The sequence below is a fragment of the Eretmochelys imbricata genome, chromosome 1, assembly GCF_965152235.1.
Source record: "Eretmochelys imbricata isolate rEreImb1 chromosome 1, rEreImb1.hap1, whole genome shotgun sequence".
In the NCBI taxonomy this organism is placed as follows: domain Eukaryota; kingdom Metazoa; phylum Chordata; order Testudines; family Cheloniidae; genus Eretmochelys; species Eretmochelys imbricata.
Window position 1 is genome coordinate 277,117,148 of NC_135572.1, and position 19,255 is coordinate 277,136,402.

Below are 19,255 nucleotides of genomic sequence, written 5' to 3' on the forward strand. Positions count from 1 at the left end.
TCAAATGAAGAATAAAGCAAAAGAAGTTGTTTTTGTTTGTCAAACAAAGAAAAAAAGGTGGCAAAGAGAAGGGTTAGTGTTCTGTTCTCCTGCTTCAGTTTAATTTTTCTGTTTGTGGTTGTAAAAGTATTAAACTAATATATTCAATTGAAATAAAATAGTTCCTTGCCCTTATTATTCTAAATTAATAAAGTCAGCACTGAAGTGTACAACCTGGGATTAGGCAATGAAGGTAACTCATTAAGGACCTAAACCTGTGAGGTGCTGAGTATCACTTTGTGGCATGCTGTGTTCTCAGCTCCCATTGAATTAGGAGGGAGCTCAGCACTTCAGAGAACTAGGGATTGAGCCTCAACATTTATATCCATATTTTGAACACTTCATAATTCATAGCTGTTAGGATCTGAGGTTTTTGTTTGGCCCTCTGTAAAAATATGGGCCACTTGCAAAATTTGAATGTGTATTCAGGTTCAGAGTTCAAACACTGTTACAGTTTGGGGTTTTTTAGATTCAGGGTTTTTGCTTGAATTTAACTCATTAAGAGGCCCAGTCCTGCAACCACAGAAGTCAAAGGCAAAACTCCCATTGACTATGATGGTGCAAGAAGGGGTGCTAAAAAAACATGATCTTGAAAGACCATAACAATTTGAGATAAATGTATTATCAGATTGTCACAGATCAGCAGACGGGCCAGAAGATTCAGATTGTTACTGCACTTGATCAGAGCACAGCAGGCAAGCAGTTCATCTTAACAAATCATGATGGCTCTACCCCAAGCAAGGTGATCCTTGCCAGACAAGATTCCACTCCAGGAAAGGTTTTCCTAACAACTCCAGATGCTGCAGGTGTCAACCAACTGTTTTTTGCATCCCCCGATTTATCTGCACAACACATCCAGGTAGAGGATCCACTTTATTTCATAATATTAATTCAGATGGGATAGAAAGAGATGTTTTTCTTTCCAAATATTTTCTGTGCTGGTTCTATATTTTCAGTATTCTTGCTGTTTACATTTCCCTGATAGCAAGACTTGGAGTTGTTGTTTAGAAACAATGAAGAAAATGATTTGTTCCTTGAAAGTTATTATTTTTGAATTTGTATTTCATGAGCCAGGATATAAAAAAATATAAATGCGTAGTTTTATTTGTAATGTTCAAGCCAGAACCTTCTTGTCACAGCTCTTGGGATAGCCTTTTTGTATTTCTGCCTCATTGACTCTCCATCTGTTTTAAAATATCATTTGAATACCATTTTCTCCCTTGCCTTTACTACTTAATATTTCATTCCTCTTGCTTCCATTTTTATTTGCCATTGTAACTATTTTTTAACTGAGTAAATAATTGTTAACTTAGACAACATGTAGACAAAGGAGGTGGGAAGGGTAGGAGAGAGTGTTATTGAGATTATGTGGTGAACTTCAGCGTGTGTTTTGCTGTCATTTTTTGTATTTTTTTTTTTTAAAGTAAACCTCAACAAGGGTAAGTGTCAGTTAGATAAGGTTTAAAGTGATTCCAGCATGAAACAGTTTGAGAAGGGATTTCAGTGGCATAGCTACAGTGGTATAAGTGGTGCAGTCACAGCCAGACCCACGAGGTTATGGGGGTTCAACCAGACAAGTGATGCTCCCACACTTTAGCTGATGCACAGGTTTGCAATGCCACTCACTCAAATTTGGCTATGCCAACCTTCCATCTGATGGAAGGGCAACAAGGCCAAATCTGATTAGCGTTGCAGTGTAATACATGGGGATGCAGCGCGACTCAGGTTTGGTCTGGCCGCCCCTCCTTCATGACAAAGGGGTGGCCAGGCCACATTTGAGTGGCGCTGCTACCCTGTGTACCAGGTCGTAATGTCACTCATTGCTCAAATTTGGCCTATGCCATGTGAATGCAGGGTGGGCAATGGGAGCCAGCAGAGCTAATGGGCGGCTAGGATCGGGAGTAGCCTGGGATGGAAACAGAGCACAGAGCTGGGGGTGGGCAGTGGGTGCTGGTGAGTGGCCAGGAAGGTCACTGGGGTGAGGGGCTGGGGGGGCTTTGGGTGAGTGGGGAGTGTAAAGGGGCTGCAGGGGGAAGGGTTGGGGGTGAGTGGGGATGTTGGTGGTAGTAGGTTGAGTTGTGGGAGGCACTAGAGTAGGTTGAGGGTAAGAAAAATTTCCGATTTTAGAATCTGGAAGGGGGCCCCATTACTATTCTTGCACCAGGGCCTTGCTTTGTTACACCACAGTGGGATTGAAAAGATAAGAAGGTGGAGGAATGTCAGACTGGATTAGGGAACATGATCTAGTTGTATGGGTAGTATGGAAAGGGGACATAAAGATGGGATCTAATTGTGTGGCTTATACAGACCAAAAGAATTGGGGAGGCAGTGGAAAGAATATTTTATAATTTTAATGCTTTCACAAGCAAACATGTAAGGCCTATGGAGTATATGCATTTCTCTGTCATTTTCTGTTAGGGCTGGTCTACACTGTACATTAGTGCATACCAACTGGGGTATAAATTCTAGTGGGCATCAGTGTGTCACACACTGACGGACCCATGTGGACCCTGCTGGCACACATTAGAAGTTCCCTAGTGTGAGCTGATGTGGTTCTGTTTCAAATAATACTGCATTCGTGCACGCTATGGAATTTTTAGTGCATACCAGTAGGGTCCATGTGCGCCAATTACTGTGCGACAAGCTGTGCACAGTATAATTTACATCCCAGCTGGTGCATACTAATGCATCATATAGACAAGCCCTTAGTGAAATGTGCAGTAACTACCTTTTAATGGGAAGCTAGCTTTTAATTTTCCATTCACTGGACATGGGGCTTTCATTTAATTCTAGATACTCGTCATGTTCTCTCATATCTTTTCTAACTGCTCCTCCCGTTTGCAGTTTTGCACAGTTGTTATTTTACACCTTCATTTGAAGCAGGCTTCCATTTCCTGTGCGCACGCACACTGTTCCTCTTTCAAATCCTTCCTTTAAATCCACATATTGTGGAACGCCTTCCTTGATTAATTGTTTCATCAGTAGTGGCTCTGCATCTTCTTGAATGGCAACTCTTGTTCTGAGTGTCATGTTTGTCCAAGGAAAATTTTCAGCTCTTTTGAGCAGGGACTTTCCCTCCTCTTGGGCCAAATTCTGGAGTCCTTTTCGTAATCAAAACTCTTTATGACATCAGTGCAGATTTTGTCTACAGAAGGACTTAAGGAATTTCTTTTATGTTATGTATAATTCCATGCACAATTATAGCTCTAAATAATAATAACAGATGAGGTGAAATGAGAAATTAATAAACCAGTGATGTTTTGTCATTGAGCCAACTTTTTCTTGAAGAATGTTGTTGTTAAATTAAAAGAAACTTCAGTGATGTGTAATAGCAGTAAAAGATTAGAGGTAATATCTTAGATGCTGTTGCTAAATAAACATTTACTTATGGGGAGTCTGAGAGGGAGAGAATTTTCAAAGCACTTTTTAGAAATTCTTTTAACATTTTCATTATTTCTCTTCATAGAATAGGACTATCACCTTCCTCAGTAGAGCTTTTCTTAATTATATTTATCTTCAGAGCCCCTGTTTTGATTATGTGAAGCAGGACTAAAAGAATCAACATTCTTATCAGGAAATGGGAAGTTTCAAAAGTGCTTCTAATTTCCAGTGCTTTTAATGGGAATATCAATTCTTTCATTCCTGCTTTGCATTGTGAGATTGTTAAAATGATTCCTAGTTGTGCAATCATATTGTCCTTTTTAATTGCAAGCAGTGCTTTATTATTATTTATAACTTTTACAATATCTCAGCGCGAAAGATCTTTTAAAGAAGAAATAGAAAGGTATGATTCCTACCCTGAAGTGTTATTGCTATGAGTCTAATTTTAGACGTGATATAGTGAATGAGGGTAACAAATATCAGATGGGGTTGGGGTGAAGCAAGACAAGTTACAGTAATAACATCACAGTTACTCAGTTTAGAGGCATTAGTGCCTCTTGGTAATGAGTAATTCAATTAAATATATTGTGTTTTCAAAATACTTAATCATTGGTTCACTCTTGTGAGCACAGTGAAAGAAAAAAATGCTAAGGAAAGATTGGAATGCCTGTATGACCAGAAGGCTTGACAAATGTAGTTTTCAAAAATATAAGTGCTTTCTTCAAAAATCTTCTCTGGGTAAGATTTGTTTTAATACTTTTAAAAAAGATTTTGATAGTTAAGTTTAGGACCCATCCTGAATAGGGATCTGCATTGGTGCAGCAGGCAATAACATGCAGTCAACTCTTCGGGCCATAAATGGTAATTGAGGGGACTTGGTGCTTCACAGGATTGGGCCCTTAGTTTAGAGAGAGGCATTTTAAGGGAGGGATTGGCTTTTATTTTTCATATTTTTAGGGTAGAGAGAGAAAAGTGAAATAATTTTGTACTTTCTTCCAGATTTTAACTGACAACACTTCCACTGAACAGACCCTAAATAAAGTATTTGATCTCTGTGTCGTATGTGGAGACAAAGCATCAGGTAAATTCTTCAGCAGGACCACTTTTTAAAAGCAGTTTCAAGCTATTCATTCTTCAGAAACAACGTAATTTTTTAAATACACACTTTTTTCACTGGTTAGTTACTTTTAAATAAAAAGTGGATACAGTATAAAGACATACCTAATGTAGTTGGACTGTGTGTAGATGGGATTTATTAATTTTAGCTTTAATAATTTGCATTTGTTTAAACAGTCCACTTAAAGCAATTTTCATATGTAGTTTAAGCCTATCCAGGTCAGTATTATATTTTTATACAACTACAGACACTGACCAATCAAATTACTTGATTGGCTGCAAATGCATTCTTAATTGACTGGCCATTCTGGCATTTTTGTAAAAGAAATGTTGTACAGTGGACTTGTCCATTGTTACTTTTAAGTGAATTTTTATTATTATTCATTTTAAACTTAAGATATCTGTGAAAAACTGTGCTAGCTGTTTATAATACAAAACAGACGCAATCAGGGAAGATCATAAAAACGTATTATAAAGTGCTCTTATGAGTTTTTTGTGCTAAGCAGTTTGAGTCATCATTTTTGGAATTGCCCAAACGCTAAGGACACTTTATAATTCCACTAAGGTAGGGTGTGTGGGTGTTATCAAAATGGAATGTTAAGATAAAAGGGGAAAAGCCAAAAAAATGCCCTTTGAAACGGTATTGGGGACTGAAGAGATGGAAGGGGGTAATGAAAGTAGGGAACCAAATGCCAAGTGTGCATTGGGGGCCAGGGAGTCTGTGGAGAGCTGTGCTGCCTATCCCAATCCTGTGCCAACTCTCTCTTCTCCCTATCCTTGCTTCCCTCTGATTCTCTGGGATGTGTTAAGCCTAGCAGCATGTTTTCCAGGGTTTGTCAGAGTTGGACTGCGCTCAGGCATACCTCCAAAGGCTCACTAAAGGGAGAAGCTTCTCTTTAGTAGAGATGCAAGCCCTGTTTCTCAAGTATGGTTTGACTGCAAATTTCCCCCCTCTCTCTCTCTGCACCCTGGAAGGGGACATGGAAAGGGAAGATTTTAGCCTAACTTCTGTGAGAATTGGCTAGAATTAGCTAGAATTAGCTCCACTAGGGAAGCCATTTCTCCGTCTGGCAGTCTGTCTGATTTGTCAGAGCAGGGGAGGCTAAAGGAGAATTGATAAGGATGCGGCGGGCAGGGGGGTGTCAGAGAGGCAGCTAGAGTTAAGAGGCTGCTCAGGTCCTTAGCTTGGGAACCAGGGAGAGAGCGACAAGGCAGAATGTCTCGAGCAGGGGTGGGCAAACTTTTTGGCCTGAGGGCCACATCGGGTTTCCAAAATTGTACGGAGGGCTGGTTAGGGGAGGCTGTGCCTCCTCAAACAGCCACGCGTGGCCCGGCCCCCAAGCCCAATCCGACCCCCCCCTGCTTCTTGCCCCCTGACATTCCCCCTGGACTCCTACTCCATCCAACCCCCCCGTCCCCTGACGGTTCCTGTCCCCGGAACTCCTGCTGCATCCACCACCCCCTGTCCCCTGACCGCCCCCGGAGCCTCCCCACCCCTGACTGCCCCCCGCCGCCCCATCCAACCCTTCCTCTCATTCCTGATTGCTCCCCCAGGACCCCTGCCCTATCCAGCCACCCCTTCTCCCTGTCCCCGGAACTCCTGCCCCCCGCCGCCTCCCCATCCAACCCCCCCTCTCCTTCCTGACTGCCCCCCCAGGACCCCCACCCACATTCAATCCTCCCTGTTCCCCGCCCTCTGACCACCCCAACCCCTATGCACACCCTCGCCCCCTGACCACCACCCTGAACTCCCCTGCCCTCTATCCAACCCCCCCTGCTCCCTGCCCCCTTACTGCACTGCCTGGAGCACCGATGGCTGGCGGCAGTACAGCCACGTCCCCAAGAGCACCGGGTCAGGCCGCGGCTCTGCAGCTGCGCTGCCCGGCCGCCCAGAGCATTGTGCCAGCGGCGCAGTGAGCTGAGGCTGCGGCAGAGAGGGAACAGCAGGGGAGGGGCCGGGGGCTAGCCTCCTGGGCCAGAAGCTCAGGGGCCAGGCAGGACGGTCGCACAGGCTGGATGTGGCCCGCAGGCTGTAGTTTGCCCACCTCTGGTCTAGAGACTCAGAGAGGCTGTATCAAAGAGTGGAAATACTCTGCAAAAAAACAAAACTGTCACCCTCCAAAATAAAAAATAGAACTAGTATGATAAACCATTTTATTTATAAGTATTTATTTTTAAAACTACCTTATTTGTAGTGTGAAACTCTGTATGAAATGTCATGTGTGTGAGAGACATTTGAGATGGTTATGTTAGAGGGATCTGAAAAAAAGTTAGAATCTCTGGAAATCTCGTCTAGACATCTGAATGGAAGTCTCTAAAGAATGAGTAAAGTACCTATAAAATTAAAGTTTATCCTTGAATTAGTCCACATTTGAAATTGATTTCTGTGAATTGTCCTTCTTAATTAAAGGCGCAGCCATAATACCTTCATAATATGTATTTTTGAACATTTCTGTGTGGCCTTGCTTTTTAGATTTTAGTTCTGGATTATAAAATTAACAGTATGTATAGTAGCTGTGTCTAAATGACCAAGAGTGCCTTAATCTGTAAATGTAGTATTCTTGTTTTTATTTTTTTCAGCTAAGCAGGTTTTAAATAATGATTTTAAAAGAAAAATCTGAATTTTAGGAACAGAATAGCACAATGAGAAAAGCTGTGGAAATGTTGAATTTTTGATTGATTTAGCAAATGTTTTGTTTACTTGCATCACTGAATACTTTCATTATAAAAGAGAATTATGGTTTTATCTTTAACACAATTCAAAAAAACAAAAATCGATAGTTTTGAAATAGTAACAGATATTGTCATCAGATGCTTAAATACATACTGTCTCCTCTTTACATATGCAGTCTTTCTGTCATCTTTAAATCGTGCAATTATGCTGCTAAATTCTATGATAGACAATAAAAGAACTTGATTTGAGGGTCACTGAGAAAAATTAGTAAAGTATGTGTAATTCAAGAAACTAAAGTAGCTCATCCTAATGCTCTTGGGGAGGGGGAAGCCAGTTTTTGGGCTTGTCTGCTATTGCTAGCAACAAAGACACTGGAGTCAAGGAGTTGTTAAACTATCACTGGCCCATTTGGAAATGGTCATCTTGCGTGAGTTGTTTAAACCAGAGATTTGGTTAGTTTGCTTGTCTGTTTTGATTCTCTGGCCACTTGGCAGTATCTTCATATCTGTAACTCATTTAAAAAAGTCAATGTAAAGTCATACATACTCTCTGAGTTGTCTAAATATAATTTCTTTTTAAAAGAGGGAAAATGTTGTTAACACTGTAAAATTAATGTCCTGACTTATGCTGTTCTTCAACTAGGACGTCATTATGGAGCAGTAACATGTGAGGGATGCAAGGGATTCTTTAAAAGAAGCATACGAAAGAATTTAGTTTATTCATGCCGAGGGGCAAAAGACTGTGTCATTAACAAACATCATCGAAACCGATGTCAGTACTGTAGACTGCAGAGATGCATCGCATTTGGAATGAAACAGGACTGTAAGTATAAATTAAGATCTATAAAACTGGTAGGGTATATATCTCAGGCATATAAAATATAGCAGGCATTCATGAAAAGGTTTGTGCTATGGAGAATATACTGTTACTTATGCATGCAAATCGGGCTTTACCTTCATTACTGTTATGAAATATTTAGATCAGCTTCTCCTTAAAGAATTGTAAAAGTCCAGTGTGACTCAAACTCTGAATTTTGGTAGTTTGTCAAAGATTGAAATAACCTTAAAAACACACAGCACAGAGTAAATAAGGATAAAGTGTTGTTCCTAGACAGCAGGCATCCCTGTGATAATTGTCTGGTTATAATTTAACAGCTGAAGAAATTTTTAATAACTCCACCTTCCCGTCAGTTTATCCATCAGTCATGGTAGCAGCAGTTTCTGCACCCTGCCTAGTTTGCCCAGTAGAGGGAGGTATCTCCCAGGCAGAGATTAGCAGGCACATATAATTTAATTCTTGCAGATCTAAGTTCTTTTTTGAAATTTCCTTGTCCTGGCAGATTTTAAACATGTACATGCCCGAAGACAATGTAATTTTAAAAGTTATGGATTAATGTGATCATGTTTATTTTTTAATCCTTCCTTTTTGAGACTTTTATGGTCTCACTACCTTAAAACGACAGGTTTCAGAGTAGCAGCCATGTTAGTCTGTATCCGCAAAAAGAAAAGGAGGACTTGTGGCACCTTAGAGACTAACAAATTTATTTGAGCATAAGCTTTCGTGAGCTACAGCTCACTTCATCGGAATGCAGTCCTTTTCCTTTTACCTTAAAATAGTCCCACAAATGGAATCCCAAACTTGTATTAAACATTACGTACTTATATGTAGCATGTAATGCTGTAGGCCCTAGGGGTAAAAATGGCTTTAACGTGGCCAGGTGCATTTGAGCCTATTTTAATTATGCATTGGGTTAAACCTACAGTTTACTGGTCTCGGTCACCACGCTCTTCCATTGTGTAACTCCATTGAAGTAAATGGAATTGCACCATCTTAAAATTCATGTAACAGAGTGGAGAATAAGACCTTACATATTTTAAGGAGTTCCATCTCGTAAACATTTTTAGTACGTGTTTTGGTTTTACAGTGACAAAACTAAATTTGTTGTAAGTATATAAGTAGTTATTTCCTCATAAGGAGAAGTTCTCCCTTTGAGTTCTTAAAATGAAGTTGTGTAAGTAAGTTTCCAGTTGGCTTTGTTGTTTGGAGTCAGATTTCCCCATGTGGTAGAATATTTTCCAGTTTATTTTAATGATGCCATATTTGTTGGCATGGAACCAAGAAGTTGAGTAGTTGTGGATTAAATTTCCAGAGGGAGCATGAAAAGGAGACACTGTGACCCCTTCCCAAACAGGGAGGGGGCATGTGGGCTTAGCAGACAAAAGGAGATAGACTGCGACAATATGAAGCAAACAAGCCTCCCTATGAGGATCCAGACAGGTGAAAACTCCCGAGGGGGCACTTTTAATTTCTTCATAAATTTAAAATTATTGGCCTTTATATGTTTGATCTTCAGTCTTTGACTCCTTCACCATTTCAGTAACTATAAAAACAAATGTGTTTATCCAGAGTTAGAGCTAATGATTTTTATGCACTTTTGTTGTTCAATATAGCTTCTATATAAAATCACAAATATATAAACTGCAAGCTTTTCCAGCAGTAATTGGAAAAACAGGACACAATTTCTTAAACGCTCTTGTTTGTGATATCTCCATCTGACTGTTCGTGAATTTTGGGTTGTCACCTAATAGTTACACATCATTTTGTTAGCTGTTCAGTGCGAGAGGAAACCAATTGAAGTATCACGAGAAAAATCTTCAAACTGTGCGGCTTCTACAGAAAAGATCTACATCCGAAAAGATCTGCGGAGCCCACTTGCTGCAACTCCAACTTTTGTAACGGACAATGAAACAGCAAGGTATGTAAATAGTGCTCCAGACTAATAGTTTCTTGATTTCAGAAACATCAGAAGACTAAAATTTGTACTTTTTTTCCCCCTTCAGATCAACAGGACTGCTAGAGTCAGGAATGTTTGTAAATATTCATCAGTCCGGAATAAAAAGTGAGCCTACTGTGCTTATGACACCAGATAAGGTATGTGATGACATGAATAAAAGACTACAGCTACATCTACCATACAAGCTAGAGGTGTGATTCCCCAGCTTGCATAGACATATTTCGTACACACGTGTTCTTGGATGGCGTTTCTGAATCATGCATTTTTAATTACATTTCTGCATTCACGTGCTGATTATTTGAAAATATAAATAAGGTTGGGTGACCATACCGAGGTAGCTATGGCTCTATCTGAATGCATTTCAGAAATACCTTTAGTAGTAGTATTCTTCCTGATCCATGTATACTCTCACAAAACTAAGTACTGTTTCAGAATTCACAACATAGTCATTGGGGTGGAAAAAGAAATATCGTTTCTTAAATTCGTCCAGAGATGTTGACAGCACTGGACAATGTTTGGGTCTTGTAGTTAATGTGCCTCTTCAGTGTTGTGTGAAAGGCAGGTGCAGTACCTTTGGACTGGCAAACCGGGGTGGTGGTCCTGAAAGGAAGCCAGAGGGTGTGTTCCAGCTATAGGGGGATCACACTCCTCTGCCTCCCTTGCAAAGCCTATGCCAGGGTGTTGGAGAGGAGATAACACCTGTTAGTTGAACCTCAGATTCAGGAGGAACAATGTGGATTCTGTCCCAGTCGTGAAACAACAGACCAGCTTGTTGCTCTCTCGCAGATATTCGAGGGGTTGTGGTAGTTTGCTAATCCGGTCTATTTTTGTTTTGTAGACGTGGAGAAGGCATATAACTGCGTTCCCCAAGATGTGTTGTGGGAAATGCTGTGGGAGTATGAGGTGCCAATGCTGCTTTTGCATGCTATCCAGTCCCTCTATTCTCAGAGTGAGAGTTGTGATCGTATTCTTGGCATTAAGGCGAGTTTGTTCAAGGGGGGCATTGGACTCCACCAAGGGTGCATCTTGTCCCCACTCCTGTTCATGATTTTCATGGACAGGATGTCAAGGCACAGCTGAGCTGTGGAGTGTATCCACTACAGGTGGCATCTCTGCTGTTTGCAGATGATGTCCTTCTTGCTTCTTCAGACTGTGATTTCCAATGCGCACTCGAACGTTTTGCTGCTGGGTGTGAAACGGTTGGGATGAGAATCAGCACTCTCCAGGTGAGGGGGGAGTAGCTGCCCTTAATGGAACAGTTCAAGTATCTAGGAGTTTTGTTCACGAGTGATGGTAAGCAGGAGCGTGAGATGAACCAGTGGACTGATGTTGCGGCCACAGTGATGCGGACACTATACCAATCTGTGGTGGCACAGCGAGAGCTGAGTTCTTGGACAAAGCTCTCTGTTTACAGGTTGATCTACGTCCCCATCCTCACCTACAGTCAATAACTTTGGGTAATGACTGAAAGGAGGAGATCGCGGGCATAAGCGGCAGAAATTAGGTTTCTCCACAGGGAGGCTGGGCTTACTCTCCGAAACAGGCTGGTGGGATCAGCTATTTGGGAGAGCCTCGGAGTAAAGCCGCTACTTCTCCAGATCAAGAGGAGCTAGCTGAGGCAGTTCAGGCACCTGATAAGGATGCCCTCTGGGAAGCTTCCTTTGGAATTCTACAGGGCATGTCCCACGGGGAGGAGGCTCCGAGGCTGACCCAGGTCACACTGGAGGAATTATATCTCCTGACTGGCCTGGAAACTTCTCGGGAGGAGCTGGAACCTGTTGTAGAGAAAAGGGAGGTCTGGTCTTCCCTACTCTCCATGCCACCGCCATGACCCTCACCAAGAAAAGCAGCATAAAGGAAAAAGAAGAAGTTGTTTCTTAAACTTAAACAAAAGACAGGTCAGGCAGCAATTCAAACCCTTTACTCACTCAGTTAATAAGAGATAACTAAACAACATGCTTATTCCTCATGGATTTTTTCAGGCAGATTTTTACCTGTTCCCACTTTCATCTGAGTTCTGTTGGTTTCTTCATTTACTCTAACACCTTTTTCTTTCTTCAACTGATGTCCAATTTCCTTATTCTGTTCTCATGCACTTTACTCTGCTTGCTGCATCTGGCAAAGGTCTAGTCAAAAGACGTTTCTTCCCTTAACAGACAGATCAGTGAAAATGAGAGTATTAATAAGTAATTAAATAAAACGTGGCATACTTGAGAGGGCAGCTTTGTTGTTGCCTGCAGGTAAGCATGCTCTTTTTCTTAAAGTGATTTTTAATGAGGAAAAGGTTGCTTTCTGGCCGGCTACTGGCTACCTTGTGGGCTATTTAGCAGCAAAATCAAGAAGTGAAAAGAAAGTATACCTTGTTGTAGTGGTATGGCTTCCCTGCATGCCTAGGCTGACATGACTTCTCATCCATTCCCTCTTCATAAACATCCTCCATCTACTTCTGATTGGCTTACAAAACTGCAGAACATACCAGGGAAGTTTTACAAATGAAATGCTGAAAAGATCATATTCAATTACATAGCCCAAGTGCCAATGGGTATTTGAACAGTGACTCATGGTGGTAGAGACAATAATTGTTATTTATTAGCTACACTTTTACAATTAATCTGTAATTTATCTCGAGGATCACAGTGATGGGCACAATACAAACATATTTTATGACACGTGTTCACCCACGGGTGATACGAGGGTTCTTTGCTTTTCTCATTTTTCTGTGTGAGCTCATTTGAGAGCATAGCAATTGTCTCATTCTTCTTCAAGTGATGGTCTCTATTGTATTCCACTGATGATTTACACACGCTCACCATGTATCTGGAGCCGGAGAATTTAAAAGTGGTAGTGTCTATTGGTCCGCGCATGCACCCTTGCCTCACCTTAGGGTTTCGGTTGAGCTGATAAATGGCAGGGATGTGCTGACCACATCTCCAGTTCTTCTCACTGCCTTGTGGTCCAGGTCAGAACTATTCGTGTTCTCTTGCATATGACACACCTTTAAAAAGAGTATAGTTATATATAGTTAAATTTTTTTAGTATTTAGCCATTTTACTGTTTTTGCATAGTTTTTAGTCATTTTAGTAGTTATTTAAAGTTGATTTGGGACTTTTGAGGGAATCTGTTTACTTGTAAACACCTACGCACACACAGGTACTGGACAATGCCAAAGACCCCAATCTTTAAAATCTGCAACTCCTGCCTGTGTTCCTTCTTGATCAGTGATGAATATCAACGCTGCCTCTACTGCTTGGGAGAAGTCCACATTTCATCCAGGTGCAGTGTCTGCCAGTCCTTCCCAAGCCATACCCAAGAAATCCAGGGTGTCTGCCTCAAGAAGCATCTCATGGAAGTCGCTGTGAGACCTCAATCAGACCCAGGCCGGAGAATCCCCCTTGTATGTCGGCCTGAGACATCCAGGAGTGCATCTCCAGCTACAGAGATTGAGTTCAGCTCTGGCGGTACCACCACTGTGGACTCTGTGCCGGGGCCGGGAGGTCAGGAATCATGCACATAAGCATGGCAGTAAGTCTTTTTCTAAACCAAAGAAAGGGGACGCTCCTTCCACGAGTTCCAGCCACAGGGAAGCAGTGTGCTCCAAGATCCATAAATGTGACAAGAAACCGCACAAACTGGCAGATTTGCCGCTACCAGGTACCACGCCCCACACACAGTCAAAGTCTGCCTCCTTTAAGGTATGGACCTGTTGGCCCTGGGAAAGTCCACTGCTCCAGCACCAGTTTCAGCTGTGGAGAGGGTACCATTAATGCCACAGAGGTCAGAGAAAATGCCAGAGCCCCAGGAATTGTTTGCCCTCAAAGAACCAAGATCTCCACGCCTTCTACTGCCTTCCACCTTTAGAGGCCAAATCTCCCACCCAAGACATATCGCATTCAAGGCACCCTTCACCACCTCCTCCAGTGGCCTACACACTTCCACCAGCTCTGACATTAGTGCCAATGGAACCGGGATCCGAGTTTTCAACCTCGGAGGATTCAGTTGAAGCATGGGGGCTCTCCATCCCTTACCGCCGCTATGAATACCCAAAGAGGCCATCTATAGCATGGCAGTATCCTCCTCACCAACTGCAGAGGAGACTGGTTCCCCACACCCTGGTGCTGCCACAGCACCCTCCAGATCTGTCATGCTGGCCTTACTGGGGATCCTGGCCCCAATACCCACCCATTCTGTGTGGGAGACTTCACCTCTCCCTCATCTAGAACACCCTCAAGTAGGTACTCTGAACTGATCATGTAAGAAGACCTGCTCAGTCGGGTTCCCACAGTACTGCTGAAGCAGAAGCACTTTCTGTCTTTCTCCCAAGATACTGCAGTGACTTTGGCTTTCTCCTTGCCCCCAGATGACTTTTGTTAATTCCAAGATCTCCTGTGTAGGATGGCGGGTGAACTTCACATCCCCCTGGAGGAAGTACAGGACACACAACAACAGCTCCTGGACATCCTTCACTCATCAGTACTAGGTAGGGTTGCCCTGCCAATCAACAATGCCATCCTCCAGCCAGCTCAAACAGTTTGGCATATTCTGGCCATGTGCACGCCTACCCCCAAGGGTACTGGCTAAGGAGACTGAGTACTGGCTAATGAGATTGAGTTTCTTTTCTCACACCCCACTCAATTCCCTTGTAATTCAGGCTGGAATGGTCCAGATAGCAACACCCATGCTCCACTCCGGCTGATAAGGAGGGCAAATGGTTGTGACACAAGGTCTTCTCAGCAAGCCTCCAGTTCAGGATTTCAAACTATCAAGCATTGCTTGCCAAATAGGACTTCTTAAACTATAGCAAACTGGAGGATTTTGCTGAGAAACTGTCACAACAAGATCGGGCCTGGTTCCAATCGATCTTGGAGGAAGGGGAACTGGTGGTAAGGAGAGTGCTTCAATCAGCTGTAGAAGCAGCGGGCATAGGTGCCAACTCCGGGGGTGCTCCAGGGCTGGAGCACCCACAGAAAAAAAATGGTGGGTGCTCAGCACCCACTGGCAGCCCCATGGATCAGCGCCGCCCGCCAATCAGATTCTCCCCCTCCCTCCCAGCGCTTCCCACCCACTGAGAATCAGCTGTTCAGTGGCGTTCAGGAGGTGCTGTGGGGGGGTGTGGAGGGGACAGGAAGAGGTGGGGTGGGGGCAGGGCCTTGGGGGGAGCAGAGGTCGAGCACCCCCTGAGATCTGAGTAAGTCGGTGCCTATGGCGGCAGACACTTCCTCCCGCTCAGTGGCTACAAGCATTGTCATGCAAAGAGAATTGTAGCTTCATTCCTCTGACTTCCCCAGGGAGATACAAAATACCACTGAGGACCTCCCTTTCAATGAATTTCACCTTTTTAATCAGAAAACAGACGATTCCCTCCACATCCTCAAAGAGTCAAGAACCACACTTCACTTGCTGATATCTACCCACCAGCACCCAAGCATAAATTCTACTTCCCACCATCCACATCCAGTTTTTCCGCAGGAGGCTGTACAAACCACCGAGAGACCCAACGATCTCTCCCTCCAGGTCCACCTTCACAGCCTTCCTCCTCACACATGCAAATCTCTCAGAAAAGATATTTCTGAGGAACCATCAACCACACCATCCCCTTTGGCAGTTGTCTAGCACTCTTTCTACCAGCTTGGAGTGCAATAACAATGGACAAGTGGATGCTAACTGTCACCCATTATAGTTATATGATCAAATTCATCACTACCTCATACACAACCCCCTCCCCAATTGCTCCTCAAGGACCAATTTCATGACAGCATCATTGCCCTAGAAGTGGACTCCTTACTACAAAGAAGGGCGATAAAGTAGGTTCCTCCAGACTGTCAAGGGACAGGGTTCTATTCAGCTTACTTCCTGATTCCCAAAAAGAAGGGCATGTGGAGGCCAATCCTGGATCTCCATCATCTCGGTCGCTCCATCCATACACCCAAGTTTTGTATGGTCACCTTAGCAGCCATCATCCCATTGTTAGAAAAAGGCATCTGGTTTATGCCTCTCGATATGCAGGATGCCTGTTTTCACATATACATCTATCCGGCCCACAGACGATAACTGAGGTTCATGGTAGGCTATCAGCATTTTCAGTATAGGGTCCTGCCATTTGGACTCTCAATTGCTCCAAGGGTCTTCATCAAAGTTATTTCTGACATGGTGGTCTACCTCAGGCATTATGGGATCCTTATATTCCCCTATATCAACGACTGGCTACTAGCAGCACAATCCAGAGATGAAGCTCGAGTCTCGACCTCCATGTTCTTGAGACTCCTTTCCTTCCTCGGAGTCAGCGTCAATGTTGAAAAATAAACTTTGTTTCCCACACAGTCCCTAGACTTCAGGAGTCCTCCATCAGCTCAATCACAGCACGAACTTACCTACCAAGGGTCAGATTCCGACTCTGCAAGAACTTGTCGCCCAAGAAGTCAACAGTCCGTTGGTCCCAGCCAGGACTTGCCTGTCCCTCCTTGGCCACATGACATAATGCACATATGTCACTGTCTTCACTCACTTTCACCTTCACAGCCTCCAGATGTAGCTCCAAAAGAGTTTATTCACCCATGTGACATACCAGGGACCTTATGCTGACATTTCCCCCTGAGGTACTCTCATCCCTCCAGTGGTGGATGGACCCATGACAGGTCTGTGTGGGGATCCCCTTTTTCCCATCCTCCCTGGATGGGACAGTCATCACCGATGCGTCCCTCGTAGGGTGGGGAGCGCACGAGAGATCACATGACACAAGGAACATGGATTCCTTGGGAATCCAGGATGCACATCAACGTTCTGAAACTCCGGGCTGTAAGGAAGGCATGCCAAACATTTCTCCCATCCATCTGCTCCGATCACATTCTCATCATGTCGGACAACACTATCACTGTTTATTACGTCAACAAAGAAGGGGACAGGAAGTCAACCACTCTGTGTGTGGAGGTAGTCAATCTGTGGAATTGGCACATCACCCACAAGATCCTGCTCTCTGCAGCCCATCTTCTGGGGACTCAGAATGTGATTGCAGACTCTCTCAGCAGCAGATTTGTGTCTGATCATGAGTGGAAACTCCACAACACCGTAGTAAGTGACATCTTGGTTCCTACCAAGTCAAATAGAACCGCTTCACCTCCTGGGCCCAACAGAAACTGCTTTCCCCAGAGGAAGTGGAGATTTCCCTTCTTTTGGATTACCTCCTATCCTTAAAAACATTGAGGCTCACCCTCAAAACCCACCTAGCAGCGATTAGCACCTTCCAGCCCACCCCTCTCCATGGAAGGGCACTGTGTATTTACATACTCATTGACTGCTAGGTATTGAAAAGATCTCATCTGAACTTTCCCACATGCACAACCTATCACTCCCCAGTGGGACCTCAACCTCGTTCTATCAGCACTAATGAAACAACCCTTTGAGCCACTGGGTTTGCTTTATGTCCCTCTTTTCAATCTCAAGTTTGTACCAAAAGTTGTATCCCAGTTTCATCTGAATTAACCCATCCACTTACCTGCTTTCTTTCTGAAGCCTCATGCCTCGGAACAGGAACAATAACATCACTCACTCAACCTCCATCAGGCTTTGACCTTCTAACTGCAGAGGACAAGACTGATCAGGAAATCTCCTAGATTGTTTATCACAGTAATGGAGAGAGTTAAGGGGCATGCAGTCTCTACACAGAGAATTTCCAGTGGATTTTGGGGTGCATTACACTATGTTATGAGTTGTCAGGACTGCCTCCACCCCTGGGGGTGAGGGCCCATTCCACAAGAGCCCCAGGTTCAACCATGGCCACTCTCCATGAAGTGCCGCTTTGAGACATATGTAGAGTGGTCACGTGGAGTTCACCACATACCTTCGCTTCGCATTACACTTTGGTGCAGAACTCTGCGACGGATGCCTCATTTGGTGCGGCTGTCCTGCACTAAACCGTTCCATCCTCCTCTTTGCACCCTCCTCCAGTTTAGGTACTGCAGTGGTTCTCAAACTTTTGTATTGGTGACCCCTTTCACATAGGAAGCCTCTGAGTGTGACACCCCCTAATAAATTACAAACACTTTTAAATATATTTAACACCATTATAAATGCTGGAGGCAAAGCAGGGTTTGGGGTGGAGGCCGACCCCCAGTTTGAGAACCCCTGAGGTACTGTTTGTTAATCACTCTCAGTGGAATACAATAGGGACCATCACTCAAAGAAGAAAAGGAGGTTACTTACCTGTAATTAGAGATTCTTTGTGCAGTCCTTATCTGGATTCCACTTCCCGCCCTCCTTCCCCTCTGCTGCGGATCTCTTGGATTTGCGGTGGAGAAGGAACTGGAGACATGGTCGGTATGCCCCCCCTTTATCACCTCAGATGAAGCCATAAGGTGAGGCAAGGGTGCATGCGCAGAACAACGGACGCTACTACTTTCAAATTCTCTGGCTCGGGTCACATGGTGCTCATGCATAAACCCTCAATGGAATACAGATAGAGACCACCCATCTTGAAGAACCTCCAGTTACAAGTAAGTAACCTCCTCTTTCACCCATATAGTTGTTGTTCAGGTATTTAGTGCACGAGATGAGGGATACCACACACATTGTGATAGGCATATATAGGACCCATGGATCTTGTAAGGAGTGTTGTGGGAAGTATTGATTATCGTAGCAGTGTAGCTATGTGTGGAGGTTTTGCATCTGTTGCTCTGGTGGGGTCTGGTGCCGCTTTGAATGTGTTTGTCCTCGTCTGTTGGGAGCTTGCTTCTGATGAGCTTGGTGACATTTGGGAATTGTTTGAAGGCCAGAAGAGGGGGTTCAAGAAACCATTGAGTTATTGTTTAATGAAATCCTGTATGGGTTCCAGTGTTGGGAGGCAGGTGACAACTAGGGGTGTGTGGTCAGTGGGTGTCCCCCCACCAGCTATTGAAGCAGATTCTCTTGGGGTATCTAATATCCCTAATATCCTAGGACCAACATGGCTGCCACAGCACTGCAAACAAACCAAAAGGCAAGTCTCAACAAAGCTTTCTGCAGTTGTGCTGAAAAATTTGGCCGTAGTGTACACTATGAAAATTGAAATGCTGTTCAAAATGAACGAAGTTTAAACAAAAATTGTGAGAGAAACAAATGGGATTTATAAAGCTGAGAAATCCTAGTCACTGTGCAGTTCAACAGTGTAAAATACCAATAATTTTGCCGAGTGAAGCAAGGTCTTACACTCAACTGGATGTTTGCTGTGTTGCTGTAGCTGCGTTGGTCCCAAGATATACTTTCTCACTCAGCTTGATGGC

At 43.6% G+C, this 19,255-nt stretch overlaps 1 protein-coding gene across 8 annotated transcripts in view; it reads left to right on the top strand.

Annotated features, from left to right (window-relative positions):
* NR2C1 (nuclear receptor subfamily 2 group C member 1) overlaps positions 1–19,255 on the top strand; it is a 97,189-nt gene that overhangs the window by 44,987 nt on the left and 32,947 nt on the right. For 5 of the 8 annotated variants that reach the window (XM_077832144.1, XM_077832162.1, XM_077832152.1 and 2 more), the window contains 5 exons: positions 668–898; positions 4,420–4,501; positions 7,853–8,032; positions 9,818–9,965; positions 10,051–10,141. In XM_077832144.1, coding sequence (XP_077688270.1) covers positions 668–898; positions 4,420–4,501; positions 7,853–8,032; positions 9,818–9,965; positions 10,051–10,141 — 732 coding nt within the window. The remainder of the gene's footprint in view (positions 1–667; positions 899–4,419; positions 4,502–7,852; positions 8,033–9,817; positions 9,966–10,050; positions 10,142–19,255) is intronic. The other 3 variants (XM_077832186.1, XM_077832201.1, XM_077832194.1) reach the window with 1 other exon arrangement.